Source organism: Terrapene carolina, unplaced genomic scaffold (genome assembly GCF_002925995.2).
Source record: "Terrapene carolina triunguis isolate 2854851 unplaced genomic scaffold, T_m_triunguis-2.0 Scaffold234, whole genome shotgun sequence".
Classification (NCBI taxonomy): Eukaryota; Metazoa; Chordata; order Testudines; family Emydidae; genus Terrapene; species Terrapene triunguis.
In genome coordinates this window covers 15391678-15416593 of record NW_020664585.1, presented here as the reverse complement: position 1 = coordinate 15416593, position 24916 = coordinate 15391678, and the positions used below count along the sequence as shown (strand labels likewise).

The 24916-nt window shown below is 41.2% G+C and overlaps 2 protein-coding genes across 4 annotated transcripts in view; both read right to left on the bottom strand.

Moving 5' to 3' along the window:
• ANKLE2 (ankyrin repeat and LEM domain containing 2) overlaps window positions 1–1923 on the bottom strand; it is a 34712-nt gene extending 32789 nt beyond the window's left edge. For 2 of the 3 annotated variants that reach the window (XM_026656891.2, XM_026656892.2), the window contains exon 1: window positions 1586–1839. In XM_026656891.2, the coding sequence (XP_026512676.1) occupies window positions 1586–1805 (220 nt within the window). In that variant the 5' untranslated portion in view covers window positions 1806–1839. Of the gene's footprint in view, window positions 1–1585; window positions 1840–1900 lie in introns of those variants that run through there. The other variant, XM_026656893.2, reaches the window with a different exon arrangement.
• A 3724-nt stretch (window positions 1924–5647) lies between these two features.
• The window catches only part of GOLGA3 (golgin A3), a 39008-nt gene continuing 19739 nt past the window's right edge, over window positions 5648–24916 (bottom strand). Inside the window, exons 12-25 of the mRNA XM_024197080.2 lie at window positions 24536–24904; window positions 23008–23085; window positions 22082–22345; window positions 21207–21301; window positions 19992–20208; window positions 18695–18838; window positions 17302–17499; window positions 15926–16042; window positions 15614–15753; window positions 14169–14301; window positions 13813–13935; window positions 12759–12923; window positions 11495–11658; window positions 5648–10465 (exon numbers count right to left, since the gene is read on the bottom strand). Coding sequence (XP_024052848.2) covers window positions 10258–10465; window positions 11495–11658; window positions 12759–12923; window positions 13813–13935; window positions 14169–14301; window positions 15614–15753; window positions 15926–16042; window positions 17302–17499; window positions 18695–18838; window positions 19992–20208; window positions 21207–21301; window positions 22082–22345; window positions 23008–23085; window positions 24536–24904 — 2415 coding nt within the window. The 3' untranslated portion in view covers window positions 5648–10257. The remainder of the gene's footprint in view (window positions 10466–11494; window positions 11659–12758; window positions 12924–13812; window positions 13936–14168; window positions 14302–15613; window positions 15754–15925; window positions 16043–17301; window positions 17500–18694; window positions 18839–19991; window positions 20209–21206; window positions 21302–22081; window positions 22346–23007; window positions 23086–24535; window positions 24905–24916) is intronic.

Here is a 24916-nt window from a genome sequence, read left to right as displayed (position 1 = left end):
GCGCCCCTCCTCCCCCAGGTTCCGTCCACTTCCCGGAGCGGCACGGGGGCAGGGCAGGCAGGGAACCTGCGCTGCCCCCGGTGCGCGTCGAGCCGGAGCCCACCCCCCGAACCTCTCCTGCAGCCGAACCCCCTGCCACACCCCTCCTGCACCCTGACCACTTGCCGCACTCCGACCCCCCTGCCGCACCCTGAGCCCCACACCCCAACTCCCTGCCCTGAGCCCCTGCCACACCCCACACCCCTCCTGCACCCCTGGGGGCAGGGAGGCGGTGGAGTTGGGGTGGGGATTCCAGGGAAGGGGTTGGAATGGGGGCAGGGAAGAGGTGGGAAGAGGCGGGGCTTCATGGAGGGGGGGGGGCGGGGGGGGGGCCGGGGCGGGGGGGGGGGGGGGGAAGGAGGTGTCAGTAAATGTGGCCCTCGGGCCAATGTACTAGTCCTCATGTGGCCCTCTTAGTCATTTGAGTTTGAGACCCCTGATCTAGACAGTTCTCAGTGGTACCAAATGTCAGAACAAGGAGTCTCAAGTTGCAGTGGGGAAGATTTATGTTGGATATTAGGAAAAACTTTTTCACTAGGAGGGTGGTGAAGCACTGGAATGGGTTACCTAGGGAGGTGGTGGAGTCTCCTTCCTTGGAGGTTTTTAAGGTCAGGCTTGACAAAGCCCTGGCTGGGATGATTTAGTTGGGGATTGGTCCTGCTTTGAGCAGGGGGTTCGACTAGATGACCTCCTAAGGTCCCTTCCAGCCCTGATATTCTATGATTCCATGATTCATTTAATCCCTCCCTCCTTAAAACCCACACAATCCTAAAACTCAGCCCTGTCTTTAGCTACAAATCAGGTGAAGAAGTAGCCAAGATTTGTGTGCAACAGAAGAATAATGTGTATGACTGGGGACTCTGTGTTTTGGCTATTTCTAAAGTGCCTATTACTATGGCATCTAAGAGTCTTACACCCACATATGTGGTAAAAATATACTAGAAAATGTGTCTGGGATAAGATGTGGGGAAGAGGGAGCCTAGAAGAAAAAAGGAGGGATGATTACTAGGGTGACACTAGTGACACAATATTGAGAAAACAGTGGGCAGACAACATGCGAGAGGGAGAGGATCTGGAAACTGGAGAGGAAAAACAGGGAAGGGACATCTTAGCAAGAGAGGGATCCGTGGGGGTGGTGCAGATAACATGTGATGGGGAGTTGGAGACAAGCAGTAATGCTGCTTGCAGGCAAGTCTAGCCAGAGGCATCTGGAGGAACACAGGCTGGGGAAGGAGGTTTGGGGCAGGCCAGCCCCACGACAAAGAGCAAGGGTGTGGCAGGCTCGGCGAGAAGAGAAGCGAGGAAGCAGCTGCACGGCTCTCAGGGGAGTCAGGTCCTGCAAGGGGTCGGGGAGGCGCTCGGTGGGCAGGCCGCAGAGACTGGGGGCTCTGCGAGAGGGACCGACTCCCCGAGGAAGAAAGGGCCCACGAAGAACCGGGGAGAAGCACCTGGAGGCCCCGAGACCTGCGGGGGCCATAGGGGCGGTTACCCCGTCAGAGCCCGGCCGTTCATCCCTCCCGCTCCCGGCTTCCCCGGAGTCTCTCACCTGGGCGGCTCCCACTGCAGCGCCGGCTCCCCCCGGACAGCGGGGGTTGCGAGGGGAGCGGCCCCAGAGCCCTCCGGCCGCCCGGCCTCCTGTCCAGCAAGCGGAGCAGCCAGCCTACCACGCCGATCACCGCGCAGGCGGCCAACAGCTCCCAGCCCGGCCAGCGGCCCCAGCCGGCGCCCCACAGGGAACCCCAGAGCGACCCGGCCCACCGCTCCATTCCCGTGCCGTCTCAAGCCCAGGCCAAGCTCAGCCCACCCGCCTCACACCCAGATCCCAGACACTCCTTTAACAAACGCCCTTTAGGGACGGTACCTCAGGCAGCTTCCCGGCTTCCGTCTCCTCCTCCCCCCACTGCCCCCCCTCGCGGGCACCGCTCTCGCGCCCACACTTCCCCGCGTGCGCCAGACCCCACCAGCGGGCCTTACAAGGACCCCACCCGCGCGAGATTAGGTCCGTCCCCTCCACTGCCTGAGAGAAAAACAGATCACGGAGCTGCCTGCTAGGCAATCAGCTCCCCCGCCCACCTACACCTCCTGAGTCCTGTCCCAGTGCATGCTGGGAAAGCAGAGCACACAATAATAAGCTGTTCACGCTACTGCCTGACGGGAATTTAACAACCGCTCGGCCTCTAGTGCCCCGCCCCGCCTTGTTGCCGGATGGGACAAAAACATGACGGGCTCATAGGAGCTGCGTCTTCCGCGCGCTGTCTGACGGGGAAGCGGTGACTGCACGCGCAGGGGCCGCACCGCGGGGTTGTTGTTGCCCTTCCCTTACCCGCCTCCTGAAGTGATGGATTCCTGGGGGTGAGAGTCCTGCGCCCCAGGAGTTGCTGCGGGGCTGAGGCTAAGCCCTGGGGCGGCTGCAGGTGCTGGCGAGGGGAGCAGAGAGCCAGGGCTGCAGCTGCGCTCTTGTTAGAAGTTGGTTTTGAGGATAAGAGCAGCCAGGCTGGGTCAGACCAATGGTCCCTCCTGCCCGGCCCGCGACGTGCCAGAGGCTTCAGAGGAAGGAACAGAACGGGGCAATTTCTCAAGCGGTCCATCACCTGTGCTCCAGGCCCAGCTCTTGGCAGTCAGAGGCTTAGGGACACCCAGAGCATGGAGTTGTATCCCTGCCCATCTTGGCTAACAGCTATTAATAATAATATAATGGAGATATCCTATCTCCTAGAACTGGAAGGGACCTTGAAAGGTCATCGAGTCCAGCCCCCTGCCTTCACTAGCAGGACCAAGTACTGATTTTGCCCCAGATCCCTAAGTGGCCCCCTCAAGGATTGAACTTACAACCCTGGGTTTAGCAGGGCAATGCTCAAACCACTGAGCTATCCTTCCTCCCTAATTCCTTTTTGAACCCCGTTATCCTTTTGGCCTTTACACATCCCATGGTAACAAGTTCCACAGGTTGACTGTGCGTTGTGTGAAGTACTTCCTTCAGTTTGTTTTAAACCAACTGCCTATTAATTTCACTGGGTGGCTCCTGGTTCTTGTGATGTGAAGGAGTAAATAACACCTTATTCACTTTCTCTACATAATTCATGATTTTATAGACCTCTATCATATTTCCCCTTAGTCATCTCTTTTCCGAGGTGAACAGTCCTGGTCTTTTTAATCTCTCTGGAAACTGTTCCATATCCCTAATATTTTGTTGCCCTTTTCTAATTATATCTTTTTTGAGATGGGATGTCCAGAACTACACACAATATTCAAGATGTGGACATACTATGTATTTATATTAGACTCCCCCTTTCCCTTGTATAAGTTCTGCCCCATCGCCTCCTCCCATCCCCAAAACGTAGTAGGTTGAGTTGTAGGGGACAAAACAGAGGGTTTTCCTGTCAAATGTGAGTTGATTTGGACAAGTGTTTCCTGGATTGTGTAGGATACAGTGATGGCTGGAGCTGCCATCCTGGAATCTGTTTTGTACACTGTTGGTAACACTGTAGCGTGGCTGTATCACACCTTTATTGTTCTAATACTGATACTTTCACTAATTTAAGAACTTTCTGTTAAAATCTTTTGAAAGATTTTTTCCAATTTTATTTTTTTGTCATTCTGAAGATTTGTTACTCATTCAGTTAACAAAATTTGGTCCTTGTGGAAGTGGTGTAGTCCAGCCTTTGATAATGTTCAGCTAAGGCTACCGTGAGTCACTGCCACATTAGCAGCTAGATCCCAAAGAACTTGGGAATCAGTAACACCATCGGTGCTGTGGATGCTGCAGCACCCCCTGGCTTGAAGTGGTTTCCATTATAGACAGGGTTTACAGTTTGGTTCAATGGCTCTCAGCACCGCCACTATAAAATTTGTTCCAGCATCCCTGAGTAACACCACAAAAAGGTTATGCAGATAAACAGTTTAACTTTATTTTTAAAAATAGTCCAAAGAAACAGCACTAATCTTGACTCAGCCATTTAAAAAACAAGCAGATGGGTGCAGAAGCCCTGTATTTCAACAAAATTATTATTTTATGAAAAAGTATTCCTTTATCCAGTTACATTTACAGTATATTCAGAATCTGATCCCCAGCCCTTCTGTCGTCCTCTAGGTGCATAGGTACCTTTCTCAACTGGCCACTGCTCTTTCACTAGTTTTAGAAGCCCTACTCTGCTTCAGTGATTGTTTCAGTGCCAACAACGTACTTAAGCTAGATAAAACAGACAATGTAAACAATCTGTGCCCTAAAAGAGCTTACTCTCTAAGACAGGCACAAGATTGGATACTGTATGAAACCCAGAAAAGGGACTAACATACAGCTTCTTGTTTTATTAAGTATCACAAAAGCAGCAAGGCTGGAGGAAGAACCTGAAAAAGAAGAGGTTGGAGCTGGCTGAGGACAATGTATTGGTAATGGTGGACTCCTAGGGACTTGGGGTTACTTTTGGCCTATGTTTCAGAGTTTACTTGACCTGCTAGTTGATGGAGTCCACTTTGCAGCTAAAGGGCTACCAGATTAATTGATAAGTTTCCCTGGAGTCTGGTTGTCTCCTGACCACTCAGTGGTGTCTGGCTCTGATTGAGTTTATAGTTCTACAGTTGTTTTTAGTTTGCTCTTCTTGGATAGAAAGTAAATTTGTGTTTTTACAGCTATCCTTTCGCTAAAATAAAACTACCATTTTAAAAGTCTCCACCCACTTAAGAGGGCAGCAACCCTCTAAGAACCAATCACCGAACCAAGGTTTTTCTCCTGGAGGCAAGGCTGAATTTTAACCCACTTTATGACATGGCTGTCTAGCTTGGCCTCACACATATATAAATCTGAAACACAGACAGCTTGTACCAGATGCCTCTGAGGTGTCAGAGTGCCTTGGAATGAGCATCATTGGCAGAGTGGTGGGAAAGTGAGCCAAAGGGAAAAAACTAGAAAAGGGGTGAGAGGTGTGGAGACAGATGAATTAAATTTAGAATCTCTTTCGTACCAGCTAATTTTAACATACATCAAATTAAAAATTTTAAGCACCTGGCAGACAAATGTAGAAAATAAGTTTTAGTTTCCTAGGGCAACATTTCATCATGAAAGCTGATTTTTTGACTATCAATTATTTTTGAACTACAAATTGTTTACTCTAAACTACACCCACTACTTGGTCCTGTCTGTGTTACAGAAGTGATGTGCTAGGAAAAAATCTTGTAACAAAGTTTTTAATTAAATGTATGGTTTTGTCTGCAATGTGGACAGATCATGAATCAAAGTGTTCTTTGAGAGCCATTCAAAATTATTTTAGTAAACATAACTGCTGTCCACTGTGAATAGTACACCATTTCAAAAAGTGATGTTAGGCTTCATTCATGCTGGCCAGCACAGCTGTAAGACCTGAAATCATATTAAAAACGTTATTGTAGGACAGCTTCAGGACACAGTCAGTTAAGGCTAGGACCTGTATGGACAAGGCATGTACAGCATATCGACCTTGAGAGTTTATAGAGATTGTACAGGCATGACACTACAATACACCAGCCAGTGTGTACAACTTTAAATGAGAGGCCTTGAAGTAGAGGTTGACAACATCCCTTTAACTTACACTGTTTAATGCTGAAAGCAAGGTACAGTCATTTATTAGTTTCTTTTCATTTCAAATTTCTGTATTTAAATTAAAATCATTGACATTTCCCGACTGTTTAGTTTTGTACATTTGACTTCAAATGTCAGCAAAATCCAGCCAAGATAGATGCACCCCACTTATTTTTCATCATTCCTGACACGTTCAGCACACTCAATAAATTAAATATAATGGAAACATAATTACAATGAATCTTAAAACATTTAAACTATTGATTGTAAAGTAATATACAATAAAATACTCCTTTAAAATAAACAGATCTTTTTAAAAAGTTTCTGTACAGCATCTTTAGAATTTTATATATAAAAAAGTTTACTGCAAAAAAGTGTACTAATTTCACTATCAAAGTAAAAACATGAAACCCTTTACCAAAAATAGTTTATTGCACAAAACTTTTAAGGATTTCCTATGCACACCTTAATTTTTTTTAATTACATGCTTTGTAAGGTCATAATCATTAGTTGTACATAGTATAACTCCTCCCTCCCCTGGGTTATCCACTCAGAAACTTTGTGAAATGACAATGTTTTTATAAATACAATTGAATTAGACAGTAGATGACTGAAAATCACGTATAAAACATGACAGCGTTTCTTTTACAATATTTAGAACGTTTCCCTCCCATCATATCCCATCTGGCTAGCATTAATGGTTACTCTGGGCTGTCACTGCTTTCATAATGAAAACGCTGTACCCATAAAAAAGGCTTCTGGTCACTGGGGGTATGACATGCAAGAATTCACACCTCACTCCCAAAATTAAGATAAACATACATCACCAGTTTGTGCATCTATTAAACCAGTAGTGAATTTGCCATCTTTGAATCAAATTTATATTGCCCAGATTAATCACCATCAATGCACCCTGGGGGATATCTTAATTGCTGTTAAACCCTCACAACACTGAATTTCACTTATATGAGGAGGAATATACAATACATGAATGTATATGCCCTAGATAGAATTTCCATTCTGGGCACTATACTATACTCCTTACACACATGAAACTCCCACAGATTTCAATAGGGGTATTGCCTGAGTGAAGAGTATGGGATCAGACTCTTTTCACAAGAAGAGGAAGGACTGAGTTGACCACCTAATGTGGCACACAAAAATTTCCAAGTAACCTGGAAGACAATGGAATTAAACTTCATGCAAAATACAACACCAGAGACTAACTATAGAAGCTTCCTTCCAACATAGGTTTAAACAGACAACTGGGAAATTTTCTTCAAAAAAGCAAAAACAATACATGGTTTTGAAAAATAATGCTGCAGCCTTTACCACCTTATTACTTAGTAATTTTTTTTACAATACAGCAACATTTATTTCTCTTTCATCATTAAAACTTGGCTGGGGAAGTAGCAACTACTAGGAGTGAGGAAACATACATAGAAATTACATTCCATTGCAGTGCAAAACCACAGCAAAAATAGATCCCTTTGAGATTATTCCTTTAGTTTCTAAAAGCACACCAATGTTAATGAGGCACTGATTTTCTTCTTATTTGTCAGTGCTCTTATACATGCAGGAGGGACGAGGGTTTTTATTCCCACTCCGAGTTTTACTGGCCTGAGAAACAAGAGAGCTGAGACTGCTGTGGAGACATTATGCTGAGCCCCAGGGTGGAAGGGAGAACCTTTTAAAAAACAATCACCACCTCTCTGCATTAAGGAATAAGGTTGAAGGGCTCTAAAGTGAAGGCTTGGACCTGTAATGTGCTGAGCATCTCCTAGGATACGCTGAATTCCCTCAACTCCTGCTGACTTCACGAGGAGTAGGATGTCCTCAGCACTTCATAGGGTTTAGCACCCTCAAGTGTCATTCACCCCTTTTAGGTCCCGAGGAAGGGTTTTGTTTCTGTTTTGTAAAGGGTGGTGAATATAAATTAAAGGAACAAGAAGTATGATATCTTAATGGTCTAAAAAAGGAAACTGAGTACCCTCAGAGACAGGTTGGTTGAGTAAAGGAGAAATCAATTTTCACATAACAAATGTACAGAGCCGTCCCTTGGGTACGGTGAATCAGGACGACCACTCCAGGCCCCGCGCTTTGGGGGGCCCCACAGGCCAGTGTGATTGGCCGGTGTGGTCGGTCCCGGAAGTGATGGGTCGGTCCCAGAAGAGACAGAATCGTCACTTCCGCCCCAGGCCCCGCAGCTCCATAGGGACGGCCCTACTAATGTATCTCTTTTCTTAAGAGGAAAACTATACACTTAAGGCTACTTTGCTGTATTAATATACACTGATGTCTTTTAAAGCGGTCATAAGAAAGATGCAGCATTGCCCTGAAAAAGGGTGCATTATGATAACTAGTACAATACAAATCTCAGATAAATGCTTTGGCTGTACAAATGTTGCCAAACTTACAAATTAAAACATAATGGATTCTTAACCTGTAGATAATGCATTTTGTCACACAGAACAGTAATATTAACCCTGCACAAAGGGTGTTTTACTTAAAAACCTGAACATTTGATACATTTTTTTGCACTGAATATATTAGTCATTATGTAGTTTTAACTTGATCAATTAACAATACAGTATTTTTATTTTTTCCTCTTAGAGCACAATATACAGGCAGCTTAAAGGACATGAACAGCAGCAAAATTAGTCAGTACCATTTACTCTGTAAAATAAGACTTAAGTAGTATATAAACATTAGCACATCTGGGAGAGTCAATAAAGCTTTTGGCTTTTTTTAAAACAGTTCAGTAATCCTACATGATTGGCAAGTAATGCCACATTAAACCATTCCTTCCCTCTCAAACCCGAAATCCTTGACTTTTAACTTTAATATCAGTCCTTCATATTTTATTTTATTTTATTTTAGCAAAAAGAGAAGATATAATCCAATACTGGAGTTTCACAGTCAGTCAGTTTAGACACTGTTGTAGTACAAACTGTTCAGCAGGATTAGAGCTTGAGTAAAAGGGGTTTAGAGAACTAAATTTTGAGATAAAAGGTAAATTGGTTTGTTTTAGCTTTTTATTTTTTATTTTTTTTTAAAGATATTGCAAAAAAGCAGCCCTCTCAGAGGAAAGATAACTGCCTTTCTAGAAAAAGATGGATTTTGACCATCTGCAGAACAGAGATAAGGATGATAATGTGTCTCAATATATGCAAAATCTAAGTACCAAACAATCCTTATCTCACAAGAACCTCATCAGTTTTTTCAGTAATTTAATCTACTTGTATTGATTGGTCAAAAAAATCCAAACTACAGAGCATGTAACTGTCCCTATTTTCTATATCTTTCAAGAAAAACAAAAAGTACATGTATGTATGTGAACATCCACTGATTCCTCTAGATGTAAGTTTGTCATGTGCAAAGTGTGATTCAGACTGTAGAGTAGGCAAAACAAAGGATCGGTGTTACTTCTAGAGGAATGAGGAGGAAGGGATGACCTATCCGTGCATTGTCAACAGGACAGGGATGTGATCAAAGGAGAAATGACTCTAAGGCAGTTGCTTCAGTCATCTTGCATTAGATTGAGCAGGGTGCCTTTGCAAGGAAGGCTGCAGTAGTGCCAATGCTCCCATTCATAAACAATGTGCACCTACTTGGGAGCAGGATGAGAAAAGTTAAAGCTAATGAAAATAAAAATAATTTTATAGGCATATCATTTTGTCTTTAAGATACAAATAAAATAGTTACATTTCTAAAATCTCTGTTTTTTTGGGCTAGTTTCTCTATGGACTATATACAATGTTTTCCAACAGCAAACTTAAATGTCATACATTAAAACAATGACAGTAACAAAAACACCCATGTGTCAATCTTAATTTACTGTATAGGGATATTAAAACAGACACTCCAGGTCAGATGATTATTATTTATATACATACCCTGTACCGGGGATGTCTACTTCAGAAATTAACTAAAAAGGTGCAAAAAAAGCATTTGTGCAGTGAAACAAAGCTCCCCACTGGCCTGAGAATGCAAGAGGGAAATCAGGCACTCCAGACAATGTCCTGGGCAAACATTGCCAAAGAAAGTTACTGGTCTGCACTGACCAACTTTTATAGTCCATTTCTTTTAATATAGGGCAATGGTGCTTGTCATAACTAGAGACAGGCTTGAACCAAAATCTGAAATCCGGACACCTGCAGCCTGAATTCAAGAGGGTGGAGGTTTTGGATTCAGATTCCCAAGCCTGACCAGTGCCTATGGTTGGAACTAGAAAAAGACTTACTTTTCCAGATACGATTTGGATGCAGCCCAAGATGGTGAAAAATTTGAGATAATCTGATGTTGCAAGATTACAGTGATTCCTTAACTAAATTAAACAAATTCAGATCCAGAATCTAACACTGTCTTCTTGGCCTATCTCTAGTAATAATTCAGATTTTTTTAATCCTTCCTCTGAATTTCTGCCTAGACTCATAAATGGGCCAAATTTATCATCTGTCCCCAACATGGATTTCACTACTTCAGTGAGATGAAACCATCCCTCACAGGAAACCTTAATACAGCATGGTCCGCAATGAATGTTTTACTGATTCCTTGAAACCATTCATTTGCTCTGCTTTTGCCTTTAACAAAGAAATCCACTGAAACAAATAATGATAAAGATTCCTGTACACGCTTAAAGCAGTTGTGATGAAAAACAATGGTCATTGTTTCAACGCTTCTTTGTCACCAGCATTGTGATTCTGTTCTTTTATGTCCACAACAGGAATTTCCTGCTCGCCTGATGCTGTTGCAGGACAGGTAGAAGTTAGGTCCATTAATTGCCCTTCGATCTGAGTCCATGAAGACATTGATTCATGTACTGTTATGGTGTGTTCCTCCATCTGACGCTGAAGGCTGTCCATTTCTTGCCTTTTGAAAATGGTGGGAGAGAAAGCGGAAATATCAGTTGAAAGTTAGTCACAAAAAAAAAAAAAAAAAAAAAAAAAAGGGCAGATTGATTCATTTCAATCATTTCTGAAGTTTGATAATCTACCCAAAATTACCTGAAGCATAATGGAAACACAATGCACTTATATGTGGGAACTGAGACCCAGTCTATGCTGAAAACTTACATTGCATAGCTAATGTCTCAGAGATGTGGATTTTTCACATCTCTAAGAGACATGAGTTAAACCAACCTAATCCCTGGTGTAGACAACACTAGGTCAACAGAAGAATTTCCCCATCAACCTAGCTACTGCCTCTCAGGGAGGTGGATTAACTACAGTGACGGGAGAGCACCCCTCCCGTTGCTGTAGTGACACTGAAGCACTACAGCAGTGCAGCTGCGGTGTTTTAAGTGTAGACATTGCCTAAGTCTCCAAGAAACGCAGGATTCTTAATCCCTGGGCTGGGAGCAACATGGAGAGGATATACTTAGTACAAAAGGAGAGGGCAACATTGCAGTGTGCTCTTTTCCATACATCCCCCTGGTCAGGCATGAAGCAGAACTGTAACCTCAGTGGAGGCATTTAACCTTCCCAAGCAGCTGGGTGACAGCAACTTGGATGTACATTATACTAACATACTGATATGCTGGAGAGCAAATAATGCTACGAAGTGGAAGAAGGGGCAGAAAGCAATGGAGAATAAGGAACAGACAAAAACCTTAGCACACTCAATCAATCTGCAATCCCAGAATCTGCTTTGGATAGGGAGGGAGTGTAGCTCTCTTAGCAATACAGCTCACTTGGGAGTTTTGTAGGGTGAGATATGAAAACTGCTACAAAAATGAAAACGTTTAATGAACATTCTATAGCAGATAGTTTTATCTTTGATGTGCTGCCTGGATTCCTAACACAAGGGTCACCACCTTCCAGATGCAGACTAGTGGCAGACTTTAAAAAATATTTTTAATATTAAATAACGTGGTTTTTAAAAAAAAAAAAAGTGTCATACTTTAGTTGGCGGAGACAGCTGTTCAGGTTTTTTAAAGGCTCCTTGCTCACAGCTGTTGGTGGTTTCAATAGCTCTTCTAGCAGCGCAGCAGGGACTGGACAGTCAGGAATCTTCACTGGAGTCACAGGATTTGAAGAATTAGTCTCTCCCTTCAGTTCCTTCTTCTGTTTAAAGGAAAAACAAAAAACCCAAACAGAAACAGAATAAAACACGTTCCTCAACGTCACTCTTGCCACATAGGAACAGTGTTAAATCCTGCTCCATATCTACATACTTGCATAATGGTCAGAGTTCAGAGGATAACAGAAGGTTACTCAAAGAGTAGGCTCAGCTACATAACAGACTGAATCAGTCTAGTATGTCAGCCATACTTGTGGGTAAACAAATATATTCTAGACAGGTAGGTGAGGTGGAGTCAAAGGTTCTTCAGTTCTATATACTAGATAAGAGGGACAGTCTCTAGTCAAGATCTCATACTATTAAGGGACCAATGAATAGGCAACTGAGACAGTATGGAGTTAAATTAATTGCCCTGGTCCTCTGTGGTAAGTTTAACTATAATGGGGGTTGGGGGGGAGTTACTCAACAGTTCAGACAAAATACTGGCATAGGCATTTTGGGCTAGGCTGATGGGACTGATTCTCAAACTGTAATCAGTGGATCACCAGTGATCTGCAAAACCCCTCCTGCTGTTCTCAAGGTGAAATATTTTGATAATCAAGTACTGGGAGATTGGAAGGGGAGTTGGTCCATGAAAGATTCTCTTACTAAGTAGTCAGCAGAAATAAAAAGAGAGAGAATCACTGCTACAGTACCTTTCTTTATAAGTACTAAATATGAGAACTAGTGAAGAAGCCATTAACTGTTGAAAATATGAGTGAAAGAGACCAGAAAGGACTTGGACAGACTGCATAAGCATGTGCCCTTTTAAGGGATTATCTAAAGGAATGAAGATTTGCCCACCGTTTATTATTTCTCTCTCTCCTTTTTTGGTTTGTTGCATTGAATCAACATGTGAATGCAACATGTTGCTTCAATACACAGAAAGAAAGACATTCTGCTGAAAGAGAAGTGAACTCCCTGTTTACAAACCAGCAAATCCCCCAGGAATTACTATTTAAAAAATAAGAAAACCACTGATCCCCACATGTAATTCTGACATTATGGTTGTATCAGGGTTCTCATGAAGTTATGCTACAGAAAACTTTGTTCCCATGTCACATTCCAATTATTTTAAAATAAAGTATTTTTCCTACTTAAATACCTTCTTCATCTTGCCATGCTTCAGGTCTGTCTTCAGCTGCTGGTTCTGCTGCAGCAGTGTCTTCATGCTGTTCTTCAATTCAGTCACTTTAGCCTGAAGCATGAACTTGTCCTTCTGAGTCATTGACAGATCTTCCCGCACCATCTCCAACTCGGTCTTGATATTCTAAAGAATGAAAAATTAACCGTTAAAGAAGCTTAAAAACAATGTGAGGGAAACAGTCTAAAGTGGAAAATTCCAGCTTATTAGTATAGTGTTCATATTTTAACTGCTAAAAACCATTAAACTGCAAGCTGAATGACTCTAGAGGTTTTATATATTCTACTAGTTTAAATATTTCAATTACTTGCTAAATTCTAAAGTCAGATGCCAGTGTAGGATATGCCACTAATATAAGCCAGAAACATTTAATTCAATGCATTACCTTTTGAAAGAGTGTTATAGGACAACTTATTTAAACGACATATTCTTGCTCCTCCTTGCAGTGATAGATACTGGCATAATTTAAACTATTATCTATAAGTCCTACAGTACCTATTCCTATCAAGTCATTTGTTTGATAATTCCCCAGTGCAAGGTTTCTTGAAGGGGCACTGTCAAGTGAAGTTTAGATTTAGATTTTGTAAAAAGTAAGTTTTGACAAGACCCAACAGAAATGTTTCCATCGTTTCTTTAATTTCAGTAGTAACTACCGCCCCTACACCACACTCCATTGCTATTATTTGCAAATTGGGCACAGCACTGTGTTCAAGCAGCACTGTGTTCATGCAGAAGAACCAGAAAGTGACGCCAATTAGAAACACATGACTAACCTATGCTGATTGTCCAAGCTCATTTCAGTACAAAAAGCAAACACAATAATGAAATAAAACTCAAAAAGTCTCTCAGTTTTAATCATCTACAGTTTTATATGTAACACTGGTACAGTACTTTACTTTTTAAGCTTATAGTATCCCTCTAAGTGTTATCCTACTAAGTATCTCCTCCCCTATTGTAGATTTACTCTTCAATGAAAACACCTGTCTATCAGAGTCATACAGGTCAGATCAAGTACCTGTAATACTAGCTGTATTCCTTCTAACTCCTTTTGACTGCGTTGCTCAGTCATATCCAACTGCTGCTTCAGCGTTTGGATTTCTCTCTCCTTCTGCTCCACCTCCCATTTGAGGTCTTCAACCTACAGGGGGAAAAAAAGTACCTTAAAATTCACTACAGGAGCAATCAATCACAAATTTGATGAGTATTTTAATTGTTACTTATTTGTTGCAAACATCTCCCACTTTTTAGACTGCTGATTAAAACAAAATCATACAAAAATTGCCGACTGAGGTGTGAATTAAACCACCTGTTTCATGCTCCTGAATAAGACATATGTAGTATGGGAGTAAGGAATTAACTAGAAGCTTTTACCTCTTGGTTTTCTACAGGCTGTTTGCTAAGTTGTTCATCCAGCTGTTTCTGTAGAAGCTGGAGTTGAGACCGGGCTTCTGCCAACTCTTGCTGGAACTGAGATACTTCTTGAGAATGTTTCCCATCCTCAACCCTAGAATGGAAGTGGCAGAAACCTCAAATTGACATTATCTGTATTTTTATCTCTTTATAATATAACAGATATGGCTAATAAGATGAAATATTTAACAGTACGTGATATAGATTATCAGCTTGAAGCACAAAATAGTTTGCTGCTAATTTTATTAAACAAAGTCTGGTGGACTATTTCTTTGACAGGCTTTGTCTATATGCTCACCCTTGGATTTTAGCCAAAAGACAGAATTTCAGTAAGATACATATATTGTTATATAGCTACATACTGTACTTCTTGACAAATGTCTTGATGGCTGATAATATTTCATATGAAGGGAAAGCTGTTAGTAGGATATTTTAAAAGAAGCAGTTCCCATATCGATCCATTCTGGCATTGATGTCAGTGTTATCTGCAGGACTGAGGCTGTGAGATGACAAGTTAATTCTATGGTGGAGGGAGGAATAGGCCTGGTCTACCCACAGTTTTTGTACTGGTATATCTATTTCAGCTGGGGTGTGATTTCTTACCAAAATAGTTATACGGGTACAAATCCTAATGTGGTCACAGTTATAGCTGTATAAAAGTGCTTATACTGGCATAGCTTATTCCCCTTATCATATTGGAATAAACTATTCCATCCACAGTGGATGGAACTATACTGGTATAGTTAAAGAAGTACAACGTGTGTTTAGACAAAGCCTTAAGGAAGTTATTTGACATTTTAAAAAAAAGCATCATTCCGAAGAGCTCAAAATCCTGTTAGCAGCTTCGTTGAGGTCTTGTACTTCAAATTTTCACATCCTGCATTCTAAGGTTGTTCCACTGAAGACACTGGAACATGATGGAATAACCAGTATGTTCAACAGCAAGCAGCCAGTTCAAATTTCCACATAACAAAACAATTTAGTATATACCAAGAAAGTGGATAGTCAGCTGAAGCCTCATTTGCTTATCAAGGTCATCCTGCAATTAAGGTCTCAGGGCTGTGCAACAGAGTCAAGATATTGAGTACAGTGTTAAGCTCATCTAGTGTATGAAGCAGGGTTCATCTGTATCAAAACTGTAAGAAGTGCAAGTGAAATGGTCTGAAGAAGGTGTACCCCAAATATAGTAAACGAATCATGAGACAGAAAATAGACACGTTTTTGCAAGCAGTGCACACTTGTGGCAAGTGATAAGACTCAGACAGGACTAATTCCACACAGATCAGAGGGCCAAAGCCAAAAATTCAAATACATAAGTAGTTCGTAGATTTCTTAATAGAGTGCAACCATTTTATTCACCTTGTTCTTAGAAACTTAGTGTGTAGTATATGTTATTGTGTACTTACTGTAGTTTGTCTGCTTCAGCCTGAAGGGCTTGGACAAGCAGTTCTTTGGCTTGTAGCTCTTTCTTAATTTCACTCAGCTCAAGAACAGCAGCTCTATAATGACGACGGTTATGTGCTGCATCTACTTTGGCTGCCGCAACCTACAGATGCAAAACAGACAGTTTCTCTTCATCTGACCAGTATTACAGGATTATAAAAAGGCAGAGATGATACATGGGTGAGACACGCACACACAAAACAGAATTTGCTACTTATTCAATATTTTGTATTTAAATCACCTATGAAGTAACAAAGCAGAATCCGAGCCCTTACCTGCTCTTTAAGGTTATTAACTTTTGACTTTTCTCTTTCTAAGGCAGTCTGTAAGGCTTGAATAAGTTGTTTCATTTGCTGATCCTCCTCCTCTTTACGCTTTAGGACTGCTCGAACCTATGGTATCACAAAACCAGAGGTTCAATGGCACAACACAGGGTCTGTGCACAATGTCCAGAAGATTTGGGGTAGGGGGTTGGGGGTAGAGGGGAAAAAAAGGCAGTAGTACCTATTCTGACTAGTGAAGTATTGTTCATTTGCATGCAGTTTTGTGTAAGACATGAAGTGTTAACTATTTTTAAAAAAAAGAAGGTTTAGGGTTATTAAAAGGCTGGCTTTGAATAAAATATTATCCCTGTTTTTAGGTATAATTTTAATCATTCATTCAAACACTTTGGGTCAACTTCCCCCCCCCACCACCACCCGGACCTAGAGCTGGGTGCACTGTAGAAACATGCCTTATCTAGTGAGGGGGTCAGTGCCTCTCCTTGCACAACTTGTATAGCCTTGAGAGTCTAATGATGCTTTTAAGTTGACTCCCTCAGATGGAAGAACTGTTGTCATGACAGAGTCTCAAGGGCACTGGGGAATGAGGAAAACATGGGAATTCTCAAAGTTCCAACAGAGATGGAGGAAGGTCCCTCCACCCCAACTCCCCCATTGGAGGTGGTGGAGAATTACAAATGCTGAGTTATTTAACTTTCAGAATTCAATACAATAGGGTGCAGACAGGGCCTACTTTTCAGAAACAAAAAATGCCACAAAATCTTCCAAAGGAAGTAAGTAACATGAAATTTATTAGGCATGTGGATCTTTTCTGCACATTTTAAAGATCCCATGGCACCTATGAAAGAGTAAGAGTTTGCCCGAGAATCCTTGGCAAAACTTCCCCTCCCATTACTGCTATTCACTCTCACTGCACACTGCTCTCTCACCCCTGAAATGGCTATATTTCAGTGATGGTGAATGTAGATTGGAGATGGGGGGGAAGGTGCTATATTGACATAAATATTAAAATTAGTAAGAACATCAACAATGATATCAGATCTTTATGTGGTACAAGGTATATGTTAACAAGAGCTGTATTAAATTTGTCACTTTCACTTTTGCAAATTTTTGTTAATGTTTTCATTGAGAAAGTTCTTAATTTAACCCAGCAGGAATTTTTTTTTAATGACATGTCTCCCATACCTATATTATTATTCTAATGTAAGCTACATGAGACCTGGACCTGGAGAAAGCACACCATTTCTTTAAACACGAGTTTTGAATGAAAATCTACAGACATAATCCAGTCCCTGTACCTTCTGCAATCAGAAGAATATTAGCCTTCTCTTCTAAAAATGCCACATCAAAAAGTCAAATGCTTTGAATACCTGGAGATTCAGCTGTACCAGGTCTGCCTCTCTCTTTGCTAGTGCTGTTTCTAGGATCTTGTTGTGCTCCCGCAAAGCAGTGTTAGACTGACCAAGACCAGTGAGCTTCCCTCGTTCATGTTCCAGTTCGAGGGCCAACTTCTTGTTTATTTCTTCTAAACGTTTTATCTTCCTCCTGAAACCTCTAGATTCCTGAAGCTGCAACCAAAAAAAATAAAATCACAATATTATTGCCATAAGCAGTTGTGAGGTAGACTCATCAAACATGATGATTGCTTTGTGCATATGAGGTTAGAAAATTTTCCAACTTTCACAATAGATGCTTCTAAAATTTAGTTTAACCAGATTCTTATTCTGATTTTCTTCAGGAGATTAAAATGCTGGCTAGAAGTAGAGGGCATAACTACTGTCCATAGGAGAAGAAAAGAAGGGATGAGCTACTTATGGTAGAGAGGTCAATCCTGCATATTTCTAGTGCCACCTTAGAGTTTCAACAGTGAATTAATGGGAGTCCTGGGTACTCAGCATCTCTTGACCAGGCTTAGTTGGTCTCTTTCATGTAGGAGCTTCTTTTCTTTCACCCCTACTCTTTTTTTCCTGTATTATAAGTAGGGCTCCATGTTTGTCACAGAGGTCACAGTTCCGCGACCTCCGTGACTTCTGCAGCAGCCAGTGTGGCTGACCCTAGGGCTGCCCAAGCATCTGGCTCCGGGGCCAACTGCTCAAGTGGCCCCGGGGACAGTCACACCAGCCGCTGCTGGAATGGTTCTGCAGCCAGTCCCTGGGGCGGCCCGAAGGTCAGCCGCACTGACCGCGTCTGGAGCGGCCCTGGGGCCAGCTGCACTGGCCGCTGCTCAGGCAGTCCCCAGGCAGCTAGCCTGAGCAGTGGCTGGTGCGGCTGGCCCCAGGGACTGCCTGAGCAGTGGTCTCTGAGGCAGCCGGAGCAGCCGCTGCTTGGCGGCCCCAGGCAGCTGGTGCCGGTGGCCCCGACCCCCATCAGCAGCACCCCCCCCCCCGCCCGGGCTCCCCCAGCAATGGCTTCTGGGGTGCCCCCCCAGCAGCATCCCCACCCCCAAGATTTAGTTAGGTGTATTTATAATATAAGTCAAGGACAGGTCATGGGCTGTGAATTTTTGTTTATTGCCCGTGACCTGTCCATGACTTTTACTAAAAATACCATTGAATAAATCCTAGTATTAATGATAAGGGCCCAATAAAACCATGAGGAGTTGGCAGCTTGCAGCAAAATTAGCAAGTGTGGTGGACACAATCTTCCCTTTGTAAGATTATAACATACTTTCAATTTATTTGAACAGTTCAGTCCCAAATCCTCTTTTGCCCTCTGGGCTGTACACTGAACCTCCCTGTCTGCCAGGAAAGCTCAGGCAATTACCTCATCCTCAAGTTCAATCACTTTTTCCCTGTACTCCTCAAGCTCCTGGCTGGTGAGTGAAATTACTTCTTGCAGCTCTTTCTCCAACATCATCTTACTGTGGCTAACAGCCTGCAGCTCTGTCTCCAGAGCTTGAATCCTTTCCTAAAGACAAAGACATCAGAAGCCTAGTTAGTAAAACACTTGTTTTGCAGAAGCAACTGTTCTTTTTAGCAAATTTATTCCTCCAACGGGTAGAAGTTTAAAGTGCTTATTATGTTTAATGGACAACATTTTGGGTCGGAAAAAAAAAAAAACCTTACTACATTTAACAGATTCATATTTTACTATAATGGAAATTACTCTTTTTGCAATATAAATCATATAAAAAGTCACATCTCTGCCTTGAGAAGCTTGCATTCTTTCACTGACAGACACAATATACACAATAAGAGAACAGAATTCTTCGCACATCATCAAAAAAGAGCTTTGGCACTTGAAAGCTATGGGGAAATAGTTGGATTTAAGGAGGGATTTGAAGGAGGACAGAGTGTTTGGTGCAAGCAAGGAAGAAACTATTAGTTAATAAGTAAAAAAGACTTCATTATATTTCAGTACAAGAAGAAAATACTGAAAACCTGCACTTAAATAACAGGAACATTAACAGGAATTCAGGGCTAAGGCTGACACTCCTTCTGAAGTGTAGCTATAACTGGGGGTTGGCTGTTTATTTTATTTTACTCATATATTCGGAGATTGCCAAAACATTTTCCTTATTTTTGATAAGGAAATTCTCTCACAGTTTGAGACACTGGCACATGGACTACAGGTCTGGAAATTGGACACTGGCAGTATCTTCACAATATTTAAATAATACTTTAAAGAAAACCACTTCTGCAGTAAATAATAAATCAAGGCACACATTAAGTGAATTCCCCTATGACTGATACGTAGTATATGGAATCTTTACTACAGATTTAAATGCATGTTAAAGGGCAAGCTTCTAGTTTATTTTAGTTTGAAAAGTACCATAGTTATTAACTTTTTAAGTCCTGAAAGGAGATTTCACAGCTGGCTACAAGAATGAAGCTTTGTTGTTGGTATAAATTAATATAGATACACAGAAAAACTTGCAGTGTTTTCAGTAGAAGGTAAAACCCTGTAAAATACAATCCTGCCCAAAGATGATCATCTCATTACCAAAATTTTTCTCTGTAGGATAAATGAACCTATAGGTAAGGCCATGTCTTTAAGTATTTAGTAGTAATGCAAGATAATCCTAGCTCTCTACTAACAAAGTTACAGGACATCATCCTACATGGGAAGCCTGGTTATTTCCTCCATCAGCGATTTGTGCTTTTAGTTTGCTCAGCTCCACTTCAGAAGATTCCTTTGCAGTGAGGGCTTCCTGCAGCCGGCGGCTAAGAATGCCAACTGCATTCTCATAGGCTTTGTGTTTTGCCTTCATCTCTTTCTGTGCACTGGTCAAATCTGACCCCAGACGCTTCATTTTTTGTTTCTGTTCGGTGATGGCCCTAGAATGAGAAAGCACAAAGAGAACTCCCTAAAAACTGTATTGAACAATTAAACTTTTAGATTAACAAAACTCTATTGAGAGGTCATAGCATGATACTGATTCCCAAAGAAGCTATTTTTCCCAAAGTTACATAAAATCAAATAGACTGATATAAGAACAACTAAAGCTTTTGCTTAGCATATAAACCATGTTTTTCAAATATTAAGGGACAATACCAAGTTGTTCACTCCACAAAATTAGTACATTAATTGCAGAAAGCCATTTTCTGATTTGATAGTTAGTCCTTGGCGATGCCACAGTTCTTGTGCATCAGCAACAAGAGAGTGCATGACTTGGGCAGCACTGCTATAGACACGTATAAATGAAATGGAAAACTACTCCTGAGTTTAACTTCCAGCACGAGAGCTTCTCCTTGTTTGTCAAACTCACTTTTGTGTAGGGCTGCACTGTACTTTTGCAGTGGTGGATCCTATAGTACTGCTCCCTTTCTCCTTCCCAATATCCATTTACATATGTCTACTTCCATCTCATTCCCATCACATCTACAGCCACGGTAACACTTAATATTTGTGGTTTTCAATTTAGTGCTTATGAAAGGCGGTATTGTTAAAAAATAAGATTTATTAATGTTGCCATCTGTGTGGCAAAATGCAAAATGCCACTTTTGGTGAGCAATAGTTTGCTATTGGTACAATTTCAGGTGCCTTTGGCCTCATGCCATACACCACAAAGCTTGGTAATAAAGAGGAATGGTCAGAGGAGAGATCTGTGAACCTGAAACTCATGAGTTCCTGTCCTACCAATAACTTCCGTGTCCAGGCTACATTGAGGCAAAGATGTTAAGTAATTTATCCAGCTGTAAAATGGAAATACAGCTGTCCTTAAAGGGTAGGGAAAAAACTAAACAGTAATTTTTGTACAGCACACTGAAGTAAAAAAGCACAATAGGAATAGTGAGTGCTACTATTATTCTGGCTATGTAAAAAGCTGACTTACTTTTTGGCTTCCTCTTGCATTTGTTCTACCTGTAGTTTTAATACCTCATTCACCTCAGCAAGAGATGTCATTTGTTCTTTATCAATCTGCAAAGACTTGAGGAGGAAAAAAAGGTCAGGGAGGAAGAATAAAAAAAAAAGGAGAAAATTCAGTAAGCACAAAAGAAATCCTCATTCCAGTTTGCCATATGCAAAAATATATATATATATACACACACACACACACAGTGTATCAGAATGTTAAAACAGGACTACTTTTGTATCTATTTAGCAACCAGTTTATGGTAACGTTTAGTTTAATATATCAACAACAAAGTAATGTGGTAATTTTCAAAACTATTTCCTTTTCTATATACAAGGATTGGGGGTGAATGGGGAAGGATGTTTCCTTCCATGTACCAAACAGTCTCCTTCCCCATCCCTTTTTAATTCTATTTTAATTCGAGTCACCATCCTGACATCTACAGACTGGGCAGTAGTCCCCTTAGCATATGCTAATACAAGTCCTTAACATGAAGGATTGTTGTTGAGCAAAATAAGACACTTGCACTTCCTGACAACTCTGGGAGCTAAGAGTGTTGCCTCCACAGCACATCTCTACCACACCTGCAGCCTAATTCTTCACTCTATTACTGATATAAAATCAGTGTAACTCCACTTACTTCAATATGGGTTAATATAGTACCAGTACATAGCAATACATCATCATTCAGTTTAACCATCAAAAGTAAGTAACATACAACTGCCTTCAATATATATTTGGTAATCTTAGTTTAAAAGATTACTCCTAACTGAAACACCTCAATAATTAATAGGATTAGCTGCAGCTCAAATGTGTGTTATCCTTGATATAACTGCACTAGATTTACTCCTCACCTGTAGCTGTATCTCCATGTCATCCCGTTCTTTTTGCACTGACTGGAGGTGGCTTTCTAACTCCACCATCTGCTGGTGAACCTGGGATACTTCCTTCTGAAGTCTTGAGCGTTCAACATCAATGGATTGCTTTTCACCTTGAAGTTTCAGTAGCTCCCGTTTTAATTCTTTCACTTCCGAATCCAGCCGCTTCTTTGTAGATTTCAATTCACTAATCAGCTGGTCCTTTGAACTTGCATCTCTTCGATAAGCTTCCACCATTACCTAGTGCACATGTCAGAATCAGAGCGATATCCACCAGGGCACAATTTCTAAAACAATTGTTGGACTAATAGGCAAGCAAATGGTAACAGTCAACTACAGTGCCACTATAGGGGACATCTGAAGTCCTGGTACATCTTTAGTTTAAAATTAGAATCATATTCTATATAATTCCAAACAAGATTTGGAGTAAAACAAATTATTTCTTTTAAATTAAAATTCCCCAGGCCAACAGAATTTCATACAGTTGCATTAAATTTAAGATACTTGAAGAGTTACGCAATTTTTTTATAAAAATGAATATTGTTGAAAAAGCTGTCACCTAGTACAAATGAACTAGAGAAATCTTAACAACTTGTAGGCCAAATGAAGTCCATGTGACAAACTTCCCAGACTTTAATGGGAACATGATTTGGCCTACGTGTCTACTTTTATGTCAATTACAGTTTAAAAAAAAAAAAAAATCAATGTATAACCTACAGAAATATACCTCACAATGAATTGTGTTACAACATTCCTTCTATTTGCTATAATGGCCTGTCAGTTAAATAATACCATTTTCGTTAGGAAGTAAGATGCCATTAACCTATTAGTACATGCCTTCCCAGCAACACACAATCTTTGTTCATTCTGAATACAATTTTGAAATGGCTATGTATACCCACCTTTTGCTGTAGGAACTGCTCCTTTACTTTTTGGGTCTGTTTCTTCAGGCTGGCACTTTCCTGTTGCAGATTTTCCACCTATTAGAGAAAAATGCAGACATGTTGCCTTACTTGGATTACAAATTCTCTGGAGCAGGAACTGTCTTTTTGTTATGTATATGCATAGTGCTTAGACTAACAAGGGCCCTGATCCTGACTGTGGCATCAGACACTACTGTAATGCAAATAATAAATTGTTTTATACCTAAATAGTTGAGACAGATTCAGAATGATAATCTTCCCAACACCACCATTAAGGACACAGCATCTCCCATTATCTGGGCATGCAAGTCTTAGAATACATCAGACTCTATATGGTGTATCCAGATGACACAGATTCTCAAGTTTACATGCTCAAGTTAAAAAATCAAAATAAACAGCAGATGCTTCATAATTTATAGAGCTACAAAAATGTTTTCATACTGCATGTACCAGCAGAGGTACTTTGGACTTCTCTGACCAATACTGTAGAATCCCCTACCCTACCTTAAATGGGAAATCTTTGCTGGGTCCCATAAGAATGGCCATATTGGGTCAGACCAAAGGTCCATCTAGCCCAGTATCCTGTCTTCCGACAGTGCCCAATGCCAGGTGCTTCAGAGGGAATGAACAGAACAGGTAATCATCAATTGATCCATCCTCTGTCACCCATTCCCAGCTTCTGGCAAACAGAGGCTAGGGACATCATCCCTTCCCATCCTGGCTAATAGCCATTGATGGACCTATCCTCCATGAACTTATCTAGTTCTTTGTTGAACCTTGTTTGAACTCTGTCCCAGCAGAAGCCTCCAGTAGAAATGTAGATGCTCTATCTTGCTCTCAAGTTTGGGATGCTCTACACAAACTGTGGGTCCAAACTTGCTTATGAGAATAGAGTTTTGTTTAGTTGAAGCTCCATTGCGGATTAGAACGCACACAACAGAACATGAGTAGACAGCAAACTTGGTCTGGTAAACTGGTACAGGAAAAAAACAAGTCTGGGAACCACTGTCAGCATACAGTAATGGACAAAAATGAGATCAGGTATGTTTTAAGTTAGGAAGCAGCCATTAATTCTCCCAAAAGGAATGCCCACAGAGAATCTAACCTTACTGTATGCATAAGGAAATTTTCTTTGGCTGAGATTGCCTCATGAACACAGTGCATTAAAAATACTATTTCCAAAAAGTGTACTTTATACAAAAAGTAATAATATAAATCTATTAATTTTGAAAATTGATATCAGACATGAATCTGTCTCTTGGCAAAGAACAAATCTAGTTTATTAAATCCTTAAGATGCAAGAATAACTCAGTTGTACAAACTTCATGAATCCAGAAGCACAGACCCAGATATAAAATAATAATAAATGAGAAACATTCCACTGATATAAACAGAATAAATGAGCAATATTCAATACTGGGGAATAGTCATAAAACAGCTAGATTTATTTTCATTCTCAACACTTACATCTGTTATTTGCAACAGAATAATTTTAGAAATTCATTACCTGGCTTGACTTTATAGCTATTTCTTGTCTCAATTGCGCCAAGATTTCTGATGCTGCCTCAGTACTTTCACCTAAGCATTTTGCTCCTTCGTCAAGTTCTTCTTTGTTTGCTTTTGCTGCCTGCAGAGCTACCTCTAGGACAATCTTCTCATTCTGCAAATATTGGATCGTGTCATCCTTGGAAATAACATCACCTTGGAATTCCTCTAACCTGGCCACCAGCTCATCATATTGAGTCTGTAGGTCATTTAGGGACTGCTCTTTGGTATGCAATGTTTCTTGGGTTAAGGTGAGCTGCTTCATGAGCACTAGATGCTCCTGCTGTAAAGATTCAAGCTGCAGATCTCGCTGATGCAGAGTCAATTTCATCTGAAGAAAAAA